We start from the raw sequence: 18,328 nt of genomic DNA, 5'->3' as shown, positions 1-18,328 counted from the left end.
GTCGCGGGTGTCGCCGCTGTCGTGACAGGGCCCGGGGCTCGCGCTGCGGGGCTGGCACCGAGCGGCCGCCGCGCGCCCGCCGCGATTCAAATCCGGCCAATCAGCGCGCGCGCGCCCCTCCCGCTGACGTCATCACGCACGGCGTCGCCATGGCGACGCTCGGGGGAGCCGGTTCGAGGCGCGGGCGTGGTGGAGGTGGGAGGGCTGCGGGTTCGAATCCCGGCCCCGGCAGAGCCCGGGTTTTCCTTTTTTTTTCCTTCGTTTTTCCCCTCCCCCCCACCCCCACCCCCCTTTTTAATCCACCCAGTTCCGATCTTTCAGGAAATTATGTGGAATGCAGGTCGCTTGCAGGGCTGGGGCTTCCCTGTGTGCCTGCCTGGAGGTGAATCAGTAACTCGGTTAATTCCCAACCCAATGGATACAAGTCAATTCCCAACCTGTGGAAAATGAGTTAATTCCCAACCCAGTGGAAACAAGTTAATTCCCAACCTGTCGGAATTAATTCCCAACCCGATGGAAACCAGTTAATTCCCAACCTGTGGGAAATGATCCGTGGAAATGTGGTGTTGGGACATGTGGGAAAAATCCCGCAGAACGAGTCCAGGGAAAAGCAAAGTTCTTGCCAAGGGAATGGAATCCAACGGGGGATTGGGGAGAGGGATACAATTCCTTTTGAATTCCAGGGGAATTTCCATTTTTAGGCCAAATTCCTGAATGTTTCCACAACACACTTCAAGGATATTTTGTAAAAAAAGGGGAAAAATTACCGGGAGAAGGAGCCTGAAATTCCTGCTCTTTTTCAGCTTTTCCAAATCCACGTGGATTAGGAGGGATGAGGGAGGCACGCTGGAAATTGATCCCAAAATTCCTGCATTTGTTTGGGATTTGCCATGGATCAACATTCCACAAGGAAATATCCCGGTTTATTTCCTTGGAATAACTGGACACGGAGTTTTCATTTCTCCTGGGGAGGGAATTGAGGAAAATCCAGAGATTTTTTGTAAAAGGCTGGAAAAATCCTCTCCCTGTGGTGCTCCAAGATCCAGCATCACCCATTCCATGGGTTCAGCCAGAGGATCCCGTGGAATTCTGGCATTCCATCCCAGTTTTCCCAAAATTCCCGACATTGCAGAGGAGGGGAGGACTTCAGTTCAAAAGTTGAACGACCTGGAATAATTCTGGGATGATTCCCGACATTTTTCCGGGCTCTCCAACACCAGCCGGATTCCTCCCTGGTCATGGCAGCTCCCAAAGTAAATAAACTCTGGAATTATCAGCAATGATCTCCAAAGGGATTCATTTTCCCAGAAATATTTTTATTATTAAGCAGATTAAAATCAGTGATCTATGTTAATTTAATAAAACCTTTGGAAAAACAATTCCAGTGCTTATAAATATCCCGAAAATCCCAGCCAGCTTCCCCAAGGATTGATTTATCCTGTATTTAACCCGTTCATCCCAGATTTTATGGTGTTATCCCAAATTCCAGGAGCTCCCAAAGTGCAGCAAAGTGATTAAAGGAAATTAATGGAAGACTCGTGGGATTATGCAGGAAAGTATTCCAAAAGAATCAAGTGCCAGGAAAATCCAAGAGGAAAACCTGGATCCTGGAAAAGGCTGAGAGCTCCAGGCTCTTCCTGCAAAATCCAGGAGCAGCATGGAAGGAAAACAAGGAACAACAGAGGAGAAATCCTGGGAATTCTTTAAAATTTCAGGGCGCTTTTAATCCTTGATCTGTCCCAAATCCTGCTTTTCTCCTGGCATCCCCCCATGGATCCCAGTCCCATCTCTCATCCAAGGAAAACATTAAAAACTTTTTGTGATAGGATCCCAAATCCCGGGAGGTTGGGGCGTGGAGCTCTCCCAGTCCCAGGATCCATCCCAGGAATACCCAGGACAGGATTCCTTCATTCCATCCCCCACGTGGAAACTCAGCTTTCCCATGGGAATGAAATTCTCAGGATTTCCCGGAATTAGACCCTGGAAGAGCTTTCCTGTGGGAACATCCCATTGGAGCTCTCCTGGAATCCCTTTTCCCAGATAATGAGCAAAAATAGCGGGAATCAAAACTGGAGGGAAACTCCAATCCCTCCATCCCACATCTCCAGGCACTTTGGGCTGAGCATAAGGCTTGAAACTCCAAAGGAATGCCGCTTCCAAGGAAAAAAACCAGGAATTAGGGAGTGCTTGCTTTCACCAGGATACCAACATTCCCTGGATTTCTCCCCAGGGCAGACCTCAGGGATCCCGGATTCTTTGGGAAGCAGGAGCGCTTCCCTCCCTTTTCAGGGATCAAATCCCGATTATTTGACGCTTTCACTGTGGATAACAATGGGATGGGAAACGTTTCCTAACCCATCCATGGATAAAACCAGTGCAGTTTTCCCTCAGGAAATTCCCAAAGAAATATTTCCAGGAGATCAAATTCTCCCTCATCCTCATGGGCACCTCTGGAATGGGGCTGCTCCCAGAAATCCGAGGCAATCCCTGATTCTAGTGAGATTTTTCCCGGGAAAGAGGCTCCGGGCGGAGGCTGCGGAAGCAGATCCCGAGGATGGCCAGGCTGGCGGCTGCTCCCATTCCCAGGGATCCGAAGGTTTTCAGGGAAGAGGGAAGTGGGAAGCGGCCCCGCCGCTCCGCCATGTCCATGGAGATGGCTTCCAGCTGGAAGAGCGTTCCCAAAATCCCGCAGACGTGGAAAACCTGGTGGCTGTGCCCTGAGACAGAAAATTCCGAAAATTCTGTGGAAATCCCGTGGAAATTTCATGGAAATTTGGCTGGGCCAGCTTCCACATCCCCAGAACGCTCCAGGGGCTTGGAGCATTCCAGGATATTGGGAGGCGTCCCTGCCCATCCAAAGCATCCTGGAATTCCAGGATTCCAGGATTGAATCGGGCATCCATGGAATACTTATCCTACAAATTCCTGCTCCTGATTCCTGGGGTTTGATCATCCTACAAATTCCTATTCCCAATGTCTGTAGCTCAGGGGGGTTTATTCCCAGGATTCCATGGGGTTTATTCCCAGCTTTCTTTGGGTTCGGTCCTGGGATCCCATGGAGTTATTCCTAGCTTTCCCCTGGGGTCATTCACAGGATTCCCTGGGCTCCTTCCCACGTTCCCTGGGTTTATTCCTGGCATTCCCTGGGTTCATTCCCAGGGTTCATTCCCGGCATTCCCTGGAATGCTCACCGATGAAGTCGAAGCTCCCGGGCGCCAGGCGCTCGGGCAGGTGGGAGGTGAAGCTCAGGAAGGTGAGGAGGGCGCAGAGGCTGTGCCGGGAATGCAGCGGGAGCGAGCCCTCGGAGCAGCTCCGGGAGAGCTGCCGGGAAAAACGGGAGAGATCCATCCATCCATCCATGAATCCTTCAGTCCATCCATCCGTCCATCCATGAACCCTTCAGTCCATCCATCCATCCGTCCATGAATTCTTCAACCCATCCATCCATGAATCCTTCATCCATCCATCCATCCATCCATCCATCCATCCATCCATCCATCCTAAGGAGCCACAGCCATTCCCAGTTCTCCACACCCCTCACTCCCACTCCTGCCTGCCCAAATTCTCACCCTGCTCCAGTTGAATCCCTGGAAAAGGCCCCTCCCAGCTTCCCAAGGCTGGAATTTTCCAGCCCTTTGAAGTGGGAGGAATCCGCCAGCAATGGGAGCAGGAAAAAATATCCGTGAGCCTTTTCCTGCCGGAGTTTGTTTGCCTTTCCAACCCCGAGCTGGGAATTGTTTTCCCAAATAATTCCAGGCTGAGGCAGCTGAAATTTCCCTGGATTTTGTGGGATACGCACCCTGTAGAAAACTGGGATGCTGTCGAAAATGTAGGGATACACAAAGGCCAAAGTTCGGGAAGCTTTGCTCAGGCAGGGCTGCTCCGCCTCCAGAAACCTGGGAAACACCAGGAATTCCACATGGGATATACTGGGAATTCCACATGGGATACAATGGGAATTCCACATGGTATATACCAGGAAACACTAGAATTCCACATGGGATACACAGGGAGACACAGGGAGTTCCACATGGCATGCACTGGGATGCACCGGGAATGCCACATGGGATACAGGGGGAAACACTGGGAATTCCACAGCTTCTCCAGGAACCTGGGATTGTGGACCTGGATCATCTCTGAGTTCCCTCCCAGTCCAAACTATTCCAGGATTCCATAAATCCCCTTTGGAACTTCCCAGAATTCAAGCTCCTCCCATTTTCCCATATTTCCATCATTGAACTCCCCTCATTTCCCAATGGAAATATTCCCTCTTTTCCCTTCCCGACCTCCCAGCTGGCCCGATCCACGACCGGGATCCCAAATTCCATCCCGAATTCCCGGTGCCGTTGGATCCCACCTGGAATAGCAGGACAGGCCGGTGCTGAGCACGGAGTTGAACACAGCCATGGGAATATAAAAATCATGGAATGTGCTCCCGACCCATTCCGGAGGGAAGACGTAGGCGGAATACGCCAGCGCCGAGCCTGGAAGCACAGCAGGGCCCTCAGCTCCGAATCCCAGAATTTCCCTGGAATTCCCTTGGAATTCCTCATCCTCCTGGGCTCAGATGTGAGCTCTGGGTTGGAACATCGGGAAGGGCTGAGGATCTCCAGAACACGGAGCATTCCAGAGGGACTGGAGGGGTGCGGAGCCCTGGGAATATCCTGGAATTGCAGCTTGACCCCCATCTCTCCTCAGGATGTGGCATCCCATAAATCCAAGCTATCCTCCCACCTCTGGAATTCCCAAAATCCCATAAACCCAGGCTCAGTTCTCAAACCCCCCCAAATCCAGGCTCAATTCCCCAAACCCCAAACCCACAAACGCAGCCCCAATTCCCAAAGCCCCCAAACCCAGCCCCAATTCCCAAACTTCAAAGCCAGGCTCAGTCCCAATTCCCAAACCCCACAAACCCAGCCCCAATTCCCAATTCTCAAACCCCACAAATCCAGCCCCAATCCCCAAACCCCCCAAACCCAGTCCCAGTTCCCAAACCCAGCCCCAATCCCCAAACCCCCCAAATCCAGCCCCAATCTCCAAACCCCCCAAACCCAGTCCCAGTTCCTAAACCCAGCCCCAGTTCCCAAACCCAGTCCCAGTTCCCAAACCCCCCAAACCCAGCCCCAGTTCCCAAACCCAGTCCCAGTTCCCAAACCCAGCCCCAGTTCCCAAACCCAGCCCCAGTTCCTAAACCCAGCCCCAGTTCCCAAACCCAGTCCCAGTTCCCAAACCCAGCCCCAGTTCCTAAACCCAGCCCCAGTTCCCAAACCCAGCCCCAGTTCCCAAACCCAGTCCCAGTTCCCAAACCCAGTCCCAGTTCCTAAACCCAGCCCCAGTTCCTAAACCCAGCCCCAGTTCCTAAACCCAGCCCCAGTTCCCAAACCCAGTCCCAGTTCCCAAACCCAGCCCCAGTTCCCAAACCCAGTCCCAGTTCCCAAACCCAGTCCCAGTTCCTAAACCCAGCCCCAGTTCCTAAACCCAGCCCCAGTTCCCAAACCCAGCCCCAGTTCCCAAACCCAGCCCCAGTTCCCAAACCCAGTCCCAGTTCCCAAACCCAGCCCCAGTTCCTAAACCCAGCCCCAGTTCCCAAACCCAGTCCCAGTTCCCAAACCCAGCCCCAGTTCCCAAACCCAGCCCCAGTTCCCAAACCCAGCCCCAGTTCCCAAACCCAGCCCCAGTTCCCAAACCCAGTCCCAGTTCCCAAACCCAGTCCCAGTTCCCAAACCCCACAAACCCAGTCCCAGCTCCCAAACCCCACAAACCCAGTCTCAGTTCCCGATCCCGTTCCCGGCTCACCCAGGCCGTACAGGCTGAGCGCGCCGTAGTCGCAGCAGTAGCCGCGGTGCCGGCCGTGCCCGCCCATGGCCCCGAAGGTGTGGGCAGCGCTCGAGGCCAGCGGGTACAGGGCGCACGTGCCCAGGTAAGCCAGGAACGGCCCCGCCCCCGGATCCTCCCAAAAATCCCAGAGCCGTGCCAGGAGCAGCCAGAGGAAATACCTGAGGGAACGAGCCGGGAATGGGGGGGTCATGTGCTGGGCATGCACCAGGTGTGTCCAGGTGTGACCCCAGGTGAGCCCAGGTGTGCTCAGGTGTATCAGGTGTGTCCAGGTGTTAAGGGTTACCCCTCAGGTGTGCCTAGGTGTGCTCAGGTGTACCAGGTGTGTCCAGGTGTGCTCAGGTGTACCCAGGTGTTAAGGGTTACCCCTCAGGTGTGCCTAGGTGTGCTCAGGTGTACCAGGTGTGTCCAGGTGTGCTAAGGTGTTAAGGGTCACCCCTCAGGTGTGCCCGGGGGCCGAGGCACTCACCCGGCAGCGACCAGGTGTGTCCAGATGTTGAGGGTCTCGTTGTTCATCCCAAAGAGGCTGAGCAGGCACTCGGAGGCCGAGCTCCGGGGCGGGCGGTACCCGGAGAGAATTCCCGGCTCCCGGTAACTCTGGGAATGGGGATGGGAATGGGATGGGAATGCTGATGGGAATAGGAGAGGGAACAGGAATGGGAATGGGGCTGGAGACGGAGATGGGAATGTGCGTGGAGATGGAGATGGGAATGGATGGGGAGCATCCCCAAAATTCCAGAGTCTGGACACAACTGTGGCCCCCTTAGGGTGACGACCCCACCCCACTGTTCCCATCTGTCCCATCCCAAATCCCGCTGATCCCTGGGATCAGGGGCAGAATTCCCGCTGACCTCGGGCACTTGGTGGGCACGGAGCAGCCGGGGCTTGGGGCTCAGCATGGTCGGCTCCAGATCCTGGGGATTTTCCAGCTCAGCTTCCCATGGGATGGTGCCTCAAAGCCCTCCTGGTCACATCCCGCAGGAATGGCGCCGCTCCCGCGACAATCCTGGAGGGGATGAGAATTCCTGGGATGTGGAATTGGATCCCACTGGGTTCCCATGGGATGGGGAGCATCTGTCCCCTGAGGGCTGTTGGGATCCCAAAGGAGCAGCGGGAGACGGCTGATCCCACTTCCGAGAGGGACAGGAATTCCAGCAGATCCAGAGGGATGTGGGAAGAGCTGGGGATCCCCTCGGGATCCTGCCGAGATCCCTGGATGCAGGAAGGCCCCTTGGGAAGCAGGAGGGACACAGGATTCCGGCTGGATCCCCTTTCCCACTCCTATGGAATTATCCCGGCTCCAGCTCTTACCCGATCCTGGCGTTGGCAGCGCCGCCTCCGCTCTGGGAATAAAGGGAAAAAAAAATCCATGATCCCTCCTTCCCTCCTGCCAGGGACCACCTGGAGCAGGAAAAGCAGGAAGGGAGATCCTGCTCCCACCAGGATCAAGAGGTATCCAAGGTTCTGGATTCCTGGGATTCCGAGATCTCCCAGAGCCTCTGCAGCATCCTGGGCTGCCATTCCAGCTGGTCCAGCTATCCCAATTTTTATCCCAACCTCCCACTGGGAATCCAGCCTTTGGATGTGCCACAGAGCCATTCCCAAAGAACCCCCTTGGACCCTGGAATTCCTTTTGGATTCCTCCCATCCCAGGCTCTACCTCTGCCCTGGGTGTGAGGCAGCACCAGGAAAAGTTCTGCAACACCGGGAATGGCCGGAGAGGGAGGGAGGGAAAAATTAACGAGGCAGGAGAGCAATGAAGCAACACAACCCAGCTGGAAACGCCTCCAGTTAAAGATTAGACGGGATTTGGGAACTTCCCGGGGCTCTGGAAACACCGAGGTGCTGCTGGAACCTGCAGCTCCCGGATCCCACAGAATTCCAGTGGTTTTCCATGGTGGAAATGGGACAGGAATTGAGAGAAGCTCCAGGGAGAGCTCAGAGCCCCTTCCAGGGTCTAAAGAGGCTCCAGGAGAGCTGGAGAGGGATTTGGGATGAGGGATGGAGGGACAGGACACAGGGAATGGCTCCCATTGCCAGAGGGCAGGGATGGATGGGATATTGGGATGGAATTCCTGGCTGGGATGGAATTCCCAGAGCAGCTGTGTCTGCCCCTGGATCCCTGGAAGCGTCCAGGGCCAGGCTGGAATCTGGTCCGGTTCCCCATTCCCAGTTCCCCATCCCCATTCCCAGTTCCCCATTCCCAATTCCCCATCCCCATTCCCAGTTCCCCATTCCCAATTCCCCGTTCCCTGTGGCTCCAGGACACAGGAGGCGGCTCCAGGCCTGGCCTCAGGCTGGAATTTGTGGTTTCGGAGCTCAGTGAGTCACTGGGACCGGGCACACCCAGCCCTGCTTCCTCCTCCTCCTCCTCCTCCTCGGGCTCTTCCCAGCCGGGAATGGGAATGAGGTTGGGATTGGGATGGGGACATGGTGCGGCTGTGACCTCTGCCAGTGCTGTGGCTTCACCCAGGTGGCTGCAGCAGCTTCTTCCTCTTCCTCCTCTTCTTCTTCCTCCTCCTCCTTAATTTTCTCCTCCTCCTCCTTAATTTTCTCTACCTCCTCCTCTTCCTCCTCCTCCTTAATTTCCTCCTCTTCCTCCTCCTCCTCCCCCCGGTTCCCCCCAGCCCCCTCCCGATCCCTCTCGGGGCTCTCCAGGCTCTGCAGCTCCGGCCCCAGCCCGGGATCTCCCGGTTCATTCCAGGCTCCCCTGGGGAATGTCCCCACCTGGCACCAGTGCCACCCTCCCTGTGCCAGCAGCCCGGCCCTGTCCTTGTCACCGTCCTCTGCTCATGCCACAACTTTTTCCTTTCCTTTCCTTTCCTTTCCTTTCCTTTCCTTTCCTTTCCTTTCCTTTCCTTTCCTTTCCTTTCCTTTCCTTTCCTTTCCTTTCCTTTCCTTTCCTTTCCTTTCCTTTCCTTTCCTTTCCTTTCCTTTCCCCCCACAGCACATCCTTCCCTATGGAATATCCTTCTCCAGGCAGATCCTTCCCTATGGAATATCCCTTCCCTATGAAATATTCTTCCCCAAGGAATATCCTTCCCTATGGAACACCCTGCCCTAATGGAAAATCCCTCCCCGTGGCAGATCCCTCCCCCTGGCACGGCTCTTCCCTGGCATATCCTGGCACATCCCTCGCTCCGTGCCAGCTCCAGCGGCGCTTTTCCACAGCTGGGAATATTCGGGAATTCATGAGCAGCCCCGAACGCCTTCCCAGCGGCGCCGGGAGCGCGGGAGCAGCGCTGGAAAACTCCGGGAGCGGCGCGAGCCGTGCCAGGATCATTCCCGGCGGGACAAGGGCGGCTTTGTGGGAGTTGTTGTTGCCGCTGGAATTCGCTGAGATCCGCTGGGAGCAGCAGCTTTTCCACGCCAGAAATTCGCCGGGATCGGGGGATCCCAGAGCCCATCCCGCTCCCGAGTGAAACTTCCCGGGAATTCCGCCATCCCCCACCCCCGGCACCGGGAATGCTCCCGCTGCTCCAGCGCTCCCGGCACTTTCTTCTTTTTTTTTTTTTTTTTTCCCTATCCCTTTCCCGCTCGGCATTTCCCGAACTTCCCGGGAATGCCGAACCTCGGGATCAACGGGAAAAACTGGGAATGCCGGAGAAACGGGGGGAAAAAACCGGGACTTACGGCGCTGCTCGGGAGCCGCCGCTGGATGCGGAATTTTTCCAGCGCTGCCTCCAAATCCCGGGATTACTCAGCTGGATACAAACACTGCCCACATGGAATTCCCGGCCGGGAGGGCGCGGCTTTTCCAGAGGCACGATCCCGTCGGGAAACGCCTACCGGGATGATCCCACAAGCCGGCAATTCCCAGATTTTGGGAGAGAACGAATCGTGCCTCGTCCAAGGAAAAAAATATTCCCAAATAAACCCGGAAATAAGCGCGGCCAAACGCGGCCGGGATCGGATCCAGCGGCGAGGAAGTGGAAAAAAAAAAAAAAGCAGGAAAAAAAAAAATTAATTCCCAGCCCTCGCCGCGCATCTCCCGCTCCCAGCGCCTCTGGAAAAATCCCGGAGCTCAGCCCGGGAATTCCAGCCCTCCCAGCTCATTCCCAGATTTTTCCCAGCTGGATGGGAACAATTCCTCAGCAGAGCAGGGCCTGGTGGGTTTCCCGTTCTGCTTCCCAAAAAATCCCACTTTTCCCGTAAAATCCAAAATCCTGCTCTGCTTCCCAAAAAACCAAAATCCCGTTCTGCTTCCCAAAAAACCAAAATCCCGTTCTGCTTCCCAAAAATCCTCCGCTTTTCCTGCAAAATCCCAAATCATGCTCTGTTTCCCAAAAAAATCCCCCTTTTCCTGCAAAATTTCCCACTTTTCCAGAAGAAAAAAAAAATTGCCTTAAAAACGTGACACCTGAAGCCCACCACAGGAAAAAAAAAAAAAAAAAAAACAACCAACCAACCAAAAAAAATCTTGGAATACATTTGGAAAATAAAATATTTGGAAAATAAAATATTTGGAAAATCCCCAAATAACGGAAACATCCCAAGGTTTGTTTTTTTTTTTCCTTTAAGATAAAAAAATTTATTTCCCAGTCTTAGAAAGCTTTCCAAGCATTTCCAATGTCCCATAGAAACGTAGGAGAACCTCTTCCCGCCAAAAAAATTCCGGAGGGGCGGAATACAAAACTATCCTGTGCACATTGTGCTTAAAGGAGGAGCGCCCTGCCCGGAGCATCCTGTAAACAAATTATTGCATATCTTCCATCGGGAAAATCCCGGAAAAATCCAACAAAATCCCAGCCAAGCCATGCCCGGGGAGGAGGAGGAGAACGGGAATGAGCGGCTTCCAGGGAATGCCCGGATTCCAGGGAATGCCCGGATTCCAGGGAGGGTTGTGCTTGTGTTGTTGGGGTGGGGGAGCCACGGAGAGGGGATCCCATGGGAAGAGCCAAGGAATCTCCAGAGGAAAATCCGGGATCAAAGGTGATCTCGGTCCCGAAGATCTCAGGGAGTTTGAAGATGGAAAATGAACAAAAGGATCCCGAATTGGAATGAATTCCATGAAGTTTTGGGCATTGGTTCCATGGCCAAAGACCCTCTTCCAATGCACAATGGAATTTCAGGAATTCCCATGGATTCTCCATGGATTTACAGCTTCTGATGGGGATCCCTGGAAGCTCAACCTGTGCTGAAGGTGATGGGAAGGACAGGAGGTGGGACAGGAGGGACAACCTTGGAATGCCCATCCCAAACTTCCGAGCGTTTCCAGAGCGGGAAAACCGGCCGCGCTCCAACCCCACCATCGGCATCAATTCCCAAAAAAAAACCAACCAAGAGGAATTCCGGCCTCTGTAAGGCACCAAAACCATCCTGGAGCAGCATCCAAGGAGTCTCTCCGGGTTTTCCAACTGGGAAAACAACGGAAGGAACAGGTAGGGGGAGGACAGAGCGGATTTTTAGGAAGGAGCAGACTTTTTGGGAAGGAATCCCAGGTTTGGGGTGGGTTTGTGTCCGTTTGGTTTCCATGGGCATGGAAAAAATCCCCCTCTGCTACCTTTGGTATCAGAATTCCTCCTCTGGCATCCGTCAGATGGATGGATCCGACCGGAGCGCGCAGATTAAAGCCGGGAAAAAGTCGCTCCAAGATGGGTGAGAAATGAAGGAAAAGCCTCCAAAAGCGAAAGCAACAAAAGGATGGAGATGGGCGTTGTCCCTGTGCCCGGAATTCTGGGACTGGGATCAGCTCCAACACGGAATGGGAGCGGTGGGAATTCCCAAAGTCCATCCACGAGTTCGGGAGCGGGCAGCAGGTGGGATCATGGAATCATGGAATGGTTTGGTGGGAAGGACCCTTAAAGCTCATCCCATTCCACAGGGACCTTCCACTGTCCCAGGCTGCTCCAACCTGGCCTTGGACATTCCAGGGATCCAGAGGCAGCCACAGCTGCTCTGGGAATTCCAGCACAGGGAAACCTGGAAAAACTTCTGGGATGGAACTGTTAAACTGCTGGATGGGCTGGAGCAGGAGAAAAATGAAAATTCCCGAATTCTTGTATTTCCTGAGGGACTCCAGATGAGTTCCATGTCCCGGTCAGCAATTCCCAAAATTGTCCCCAGAGCTCTGAGGAACCTCCCAGATGGAATTCCAAAATCCAAAATAGGAAACATAGAACTCCAGGAAAAGGGATCCCAGCTCCCAGGGGACACGGGGATAAGGGATCCCAGCTCCGAGGGAATTCCAGTGACCGGGATAAGGGATCTCAGCTCTGAGGGAATTCCAGTGACTGGGATAAGGGATCTCAGCTCTAAAAGGAATTCCAGTAATCAGGATAAGGGATCCCAGCTCCGAGGGAATTCCAGTGACCGGGATAAGGGATCCCAGCTCCGAGGGAATTCCAGTGACTGGGATAAGGGATCCCAGCTCCCAGGGGACACCGGTGCTGGTGACCTGGAGCTGTGTGCTCCAGGCTCCCAGTTGTGCTTCCATGATGCCGGGCATGTGTTTTCCATGAAAAACCCCTCCAGCTCCAGGATGTCCAGGCAGAGAACTGACAAAAAAAAATCCCACCTGTGGATTTTTCATCCCAAAAAAGCGAATCCGTAGGAAACCCCTCCCCCTTTAAAGCCACACTCTGCACTCCCAGGCTCCGAGCGATTCCCGTGGACGGCGCTCATCCCACGGGAGCTGCTCCAACACGGACACAAAATCCCACTTTGAGAGGCCCTGGATGAGCTCTCCAGGCAGCGACCACACTTCCAAGACTTCTATGGCTTCAGCAAACCTTTTCCTGGGAAAAGGAAAAAACCAATCCCAACAAAACCCAACCTCAACCTCCAACTTACGTCCCGATCCCAAACCTTCCCGCGCCGGGCCGCGCCTTCCCCGGAGCAGTTTTAAGGCCCAAATTTTTTTGTTGTTGTTTTTTCTTGTTTTGTTTTGTTTTTTTTTTTTTTGGGGGGGAAGGATCCGTCAAAAAAGCGAGGAAGGATGGGGGACAAAAAAATAAAATAAAATAAGAAAAAAAAAAATCTCAGTTGTGCTTGGCCCGGCCTCCTCTCAAGTAACTCTTCCACCTCTTGAGGAAGTCCTTGAAGAGCGGAGCGTCGTCGATGGAGCTGAGCAGCTGCAGCTGGTTGATGTGCGTGGTGTGGTAATCCCAGCGCGCCAGGTTGGGCGCCGTGCCCAGCATGAAGTGCCTCAGGTCGTAGACGCTGCCGGATCCGGTGTCGAAGAGCGGCAGCATGGCCTTGAGCGACTCCATGCCGCGCTCGTACAGCAGCCGCGCTTCCTTCCCCAATTTTTCTCCCGCCGTCTCCTTCAGGTCGTAGAGGCCGATCAAGGAGTACATGAATCCGTTGAGCACGAAGGAGCTGGGAGAGGTGGGATACTCCTCGTACCAATCGTGCCGGTTCATGAACACCGCCTTGACCCCGCGCTGCTCCGCCGGCAGCTTGAAGGGCGCCGTGGCCCTCAGCGCCGCGCCCAGGAACGCCGGATCTTTGGTCAGATGGTAAGCCCTGACCAGCGTGGACATGGCCTGGCCTTGCGCCATGGCCGAGTACCAACCGGGATCCAAGGATTTGAAACCTTCTCCCAGCTTCCTGGTGACCATGATGGGCCACCCGCCGCGCTCGTCCTGGTTACGCAGCAGCCAGCGGCTGGCGGCGAAGAAGGCGGCCATGTGCGCGGTGGCCGAGATGGTGACGTTGTCCAGGAATCCTTGACCTTTGGCCACCAAACGCAACACCCGTTTGGGCATGATCTTGGTTTGTTTGACGGCTTTGGTGTTGGAGAGCCCCACGCCTTTCCGGAGATCCGTCAGGAGATCCCGGGTGAGGGTGCTCCAGGTGCTGCGGGCGCCGATGCCGTAGAAGATGTGCCGGTCGCGGAGGGCGATGAGCTGCGTGCTGGACACGTAGTGCACGGTGAAGAGCTGGCTCCTCTCCGTGCTCTCCAACACCACGGACACGCTGCCGTTGCTCAGCAGCTTCAGGTCGAAGGAGATGATGAAATCCCGGCCGTTGTTCAGCTCCAGGGAAACGCCCTCGGAGCTTTCTGGGAAAAAAAAAAAAAAAAAAAAGAAAAAAAAAGCGTCTCCGGGAAAAAGCCACGTTTGGTATCGGAAGGTTCCCGGTTCCAAAAGGTTTGGAGTGGGTTCTGGAGGCCATCCCCGCTCCAGTTCCGGAGGGGTTCCAAAGATTTTAGGGCAGCCCTTCAGTAATTGAACATTTCTGGGCTATTTCACCTGATTTGATCCGGAATGAAAAGGATTGGGAATGAAAAATATTGGGAGTGAAGGATAAGGAATGAAAAGGATGGGGAAGGAAGGATTGGGAATGAAAAGGATTGGGAAGGAAAAGGATTGGGAATTAAGGATGGGGAATGAAGAAAAGAGTGGTAGGGAATGAAGGATTGGGAATGAAGGACTCGCAATGAAAGACTGGGAAGAAAGAACTGGGAACAAAAAGGACTGGGAATAAAAAGGACTGGGAGCAAAGGCCAAACAAAAACCCCAGTACCCAACAATTCCCACTCTCCTCTCCAGCACCCTCCAGCATTCCCAGCGCCCGGTGGAATTCCCAACGCTCGCCAGAATTCCCAACAAACACCCACCTGGGCAGGAGAAGTGCTTGACTCCGGTGAGCCGGGACTTGTCCCAGACGGTGGCGAGGGAGCAGCCCTTGGGCACCGTCCACTCTCCATTCCCGACCCCGTTCCCGACGCCGATCCCGTCCCCCGCGGTCTCGTACACCTCCACGTGCGGCGCCTTCTCCGTCAGGTTCTTGCTGTAGTGGCTCAGCCCGTACTGGGCGATCTGGATGGGGTAGAAGTAGCCCTGAGGGCCCCACTGCGTGGAGAGAGGAACTCCTGCCCGGGAAAAAAAAAAAAAAATTAAAAAATATGGAAAAGGTGTTGGAATGAGGGAAGAAGTTCCTCCTCAAACATTCCCAGAATTTCAGGAGCTCCAGAAATGGTGGTGAGGGTAGTCCTAGGAGCCTTTCCTGCTAAAATCCAGGATTCCCCTGGTGTGGTATTCCTGACTTTTAGGGAATTCTGGAATGGGTTGGGTGCAAGGGAACTTCAATCCCATCCCGTTCCAGCTCTTCCAAGGCCAGGGGGACACTTCCACTATCCCAGGACGCTCCCAGGATCCAGGGGCAGCCACAGCTGCTCTGGGAATTCCAGCTCAGCCAGGAATTCTTTCCCCAAATCCCATCTATCCCTGCCCTCTGGCACTGGGAGTCATACCCTGGATCCTGTCCCATCCAACTCAATCCTTAAAATCCCAAGGCTGGAGGTGCCACCACAAAATCCCATTCCCCCATTCCCACCACCAAATCCAGGTCACTTTCCACTTCCAGATCATTTTAAGGAGCACTTCCATCACATGCTCAGGATCATCCCAATCCCAAAACTTGAGATTTCCCTTCCCACATTCCCAGCACCAAACCCAGCTCACTTCGCATTTCCAGCACAATTTAAGGATCATCCCAACCCCAAGAATTCCCGGGAATCCTCCCCTTCCCAGAAAAACCCCACCTTCCACCCTACTGACCCATGCACTTGACCCTGCCGCCATGCCCATATTCCCACCGGAGCATCCAGCTCACTTCACACTTCCAGGAGATTTTAAGGACATCACCCCTATCCCAAAAAACCTTCCATCCCAACCCCAAAAAACCTTCCATCCCAATCCCAAAGAACCTTCCAGGAGATCATCCCAATCCCAAAAGTCCTCCCACCCCGCTGATGCACCCGAGTTTGTCGCGGACCTCAACGCTGCCACCTCCATCCCCGCGTTCCCAGCACCAAATCGCCCTTCCTGCACATTTTAAGGATCATTCCCAACCCCAAAAATTCCCGGGAATCCTCCCCTTCCCAGAAAAACCCCACCTTCCACCCCGCTGATGCACTTGACCCTGTCCCGCAGCTCCACGTTGTATCCCTCGAAGGACATGAAGACGCCGTCGGGCCGGTACGGAGCGCGCTGGGCGTAAACCTTGGAATAACTGTGGGAAAACTCGAAGCGCTCATTCCCGTCGGATTGGGCGATCCGGCCGTAAACCTGGAAGTATTTCTCCACCCAGCTGAAGGGCAGGAACACCTCGCTGCCCTCGCGGCGCCCCTTCACCGTGTGCTCCTCGTTGATGACGCAGTCGATCTCCTCGTACCTCGGCGACGCTTTCCCGGCGCTTCCCGCAATTCCCGGAGCTTTCGGTTGTTCCTGCGGCGACGCTTCCTCGCTCTCGGGGATCCCGGCGGAGTTCCCGCGGCGTTCCGGGGGGTTTGGGGGGATTTGGGAATGGTGGGAGCAGCGGGTCCAGAGGAGCAGAGAGAGCAGAGCCAGGAGGGAGCAGAGGACCAGGAGAGCCTTGGAGCTGAGGCGGGCCAGGCAGCGCATGGTGCAGCATTCCTGGGAAAAACATGGAAAAACATGGGACCAGGACAGGGATTTGGGATAATCTGTATGGGAATGGTGCAGCATTCCTGGGAAAAACGTGGAAAAATATGGGATAAGGACAGGGATTTGGGATAATCTGGATGGGAATGGTCAGGGTGACAGAGCCAGGCAGCGCATGGTGCAGCATTCCTGGGAAAAACATGGAAAAATATGGGATCAGGATGGGGATTTGGGATGTTCCAGATGGGAATGGTGCTGCATTCCTGGGAAACACATGGAAAAATACAGGATTAGGATGGGGATTTGGGATTTCCTGGATGGGAATAGAGCCACAACCATTGTTAGTGCCAATATTCCTGGGATAAACATGGAAAAATAGGGGATTAGGACAGGGATCTGGGATTTCCTGGATGGGAATGGTCAGTTCATGGTGCTGCATTCCTGGGAAAAACATGGAAAAATATGGGATTAGGACATGGATTTGGGATAATCTGGATGGGAATGGGGCTCAATCGTTAGTGCCAACATTCCTGGGAAAAAACATGGAAATGTGGGATCCCATCTGGGATAGGAATTTCAGGTATCCCAACAGAGCCAGGAATAAATGGGAGTGGGGAAAGCAGCTCCATTCTTACCTCAGGGAAAGGGAATTCTTGGAATTCTAGTGCATCCTGAACTTCCAGATGAAAAAATCCTGAGATTTATGGATTCCTCTTGGGATTTCTGCAGAGAAAACCGGGAAAAATGGAGCTGGAGCAGGCCCAGATGGAGCTTTTCCTGGGAAATCCTGGCATTCCCAGGAAAAGCCCCAGAATTCCAGGAAAATCCTGCAATTCCCAGAAAAACCCTCTGATTCCCAGGGAGATTCTCAAATTACTAGGAAAACCCTCTGATTCCCAGGGAAACCCTCAGAATCCCTGAAAAATCCTGGTACTCCCAGGAAAATCCTCAGAATTCCAGGAAAATCTCCTGATTCCCAGGAAAACCCTGGTATTCCTAGGAAACTCCTCAGGGAATCCCAGCAATTCTAGAGCCCATATTCCCGAATTCCAAAGGCCAAATTCCCGAATCCCACAGCCCCTATTCCTGCACTCCACATTTTCCCAGCCCACATTCCCAAATCCCAAATTCCCAGCGTTCTCATTCCCTTATCCCAGGCTCTGGCAGCGACACCGAGGCGGCCCAGCCCCGCCAGCACAGACCGATCCCGCTGCCCTATCTCTTTCTCTCACCCGCTGCCATGATTCCCATCATTCCCACCATTCCCATTATCCCGGGAATTCCCGGGAATCCCGGCCCGCTCCTTACCTGCGCCCAGGGCCTGCCGGGCGGCGGAACCCCCGCGCGGGGCAGCGGGGGGAGCACGGAGGGGCAGCGCCGGGGCCCCGCCCTCGCGCCTCTCGGCCAATAGGAGCGCGCGGGGGGAAGAGCGTCAGCCAATAGGAGCGCGCGGCGCGGCGGTGCTGCCGCCACAACGGCGCCGGGTAGGGCAGGGCGGGGCGGGGCGGGGCGGAGGCACCACCTCTCCGGCTGCTCCGGGGGCACCGGGAGCGCTGCGGGAGCTGCCCCGAAGCCCCGCGGCCGCTCCGGGACCGCCTCAGGCCCCGCTGGCGCCGGCGCGGCCGCCGGGGGAGCGGCGGGAGCGGCCCCGCCCCGGCTTCCCGCGAGAGCGGCGGCGGCCAATGAGAACGGCCCGGTGGAGGGGCGGGGCTTCAGGGCGGAGCGCTGCGCTGATTGGTTGGGGAGGCCACGCCCATATCATGGTCACGTGGCGACGCCGCGTGAGGTGGGCGGTGCCGGCTTGGGTCGTGCTAATGAACGGGGGTTCATTAATCGTTAATTAATCATTAATTAGTAATGAATTAGTGATGAATGAAAGGAACCGGGCTGGGCAAGGCGGCTTTGCTGCCCTCAGGCTGTGCCAGGGAAGGTTTGGGAATATCGGAAAAATTCCCACCTGGAAAATTCCCACCTGGAAAAGCTCCAGCCATGGAAAAGCTGCCAGGCAGGGCTGGAATCACATCCCGGAGGGACCGGAACCCTTTGGATGCGGCACGTGGCGACAGCAGCATGCTTGGATTCCATCATCTTCAAATCCAAAGCAAACTTTCCCTCATTTATTCCTCAGATCCAAAGGAAAC

General features: G+C 54.8%; 2 protein-coding genes across 2 annotated transcripts; both read right to left on the bottom strand.

Annotated features, from left to right (window-relative positions):
• Positions 1–2,493: 2,493 nt before the first annotated feature.
• PAQR5 (progestin and adipoQ receptor family member 5) lies at positions 2,494–6,734 on the bottom strand. Its single transcript, XM_062501563.1, has 7 exons — positions 6,687–6,734; positions 6,305–6,432; positions 5,797–5,996; positions 4,358–4,484; positions 3,800–3,896; positions 3,192–3,321; positions 2,494–2,717 (listed from the first exon to the last, which is right to left on the bottom strand). The coding sequence occupies exons 1-7, from the start codon at positions 6,732–6,734 to the stop codon at positions 2,494–2,496; spliced, it is 954 nt and encodes a 317-aa protein (XP_062357547.1).
• Positions 6,735–12,815: 6,081 nt separating this feature from the next.
• GLCE (glucuronic acid epimerase) lies at positions 12,816–16,837 on the bottom strand. Its single transcript, XM_062501545.1, has 4 exons — positions 16,823–16,837; positions 15,680–16,199; positions 14,399–14,653; positions 12,816–13,840 (listed from the first exon to the last, which is right to left on the bottom strand). The coding sequence occupies exons 2-4, from the start codon at positions 16,185–16,187 to the stop codon at positions 12,816–12,818; spliced, it is 1,788 nt and encodes a 595-aa protein (XP_062357529.1). The 5' UTR covers positions 16,188–16,199; positions 16,823–16,837.
• Positions 16,838–18,328: the final 1,491 nt, after the last annotated feature.

The sequence above is a fragment of the Cinclus cinclus genome, chromosome 13 (assembly GCF_963662255.1).
Source record: "Cinclus cinclus chromosome 13, bCinCin1.1, whole genome shotgun sequence".
Classification (NCBI taxonomy): Eukaryota; Metazoa; Chordata; class Aves; order Passeriformes; family Cinclidae; genus Cinclus; species Cinclus cinclus.
This window is presented reverse-complemented; position numbering and strand designations above follow the sequence as displayed.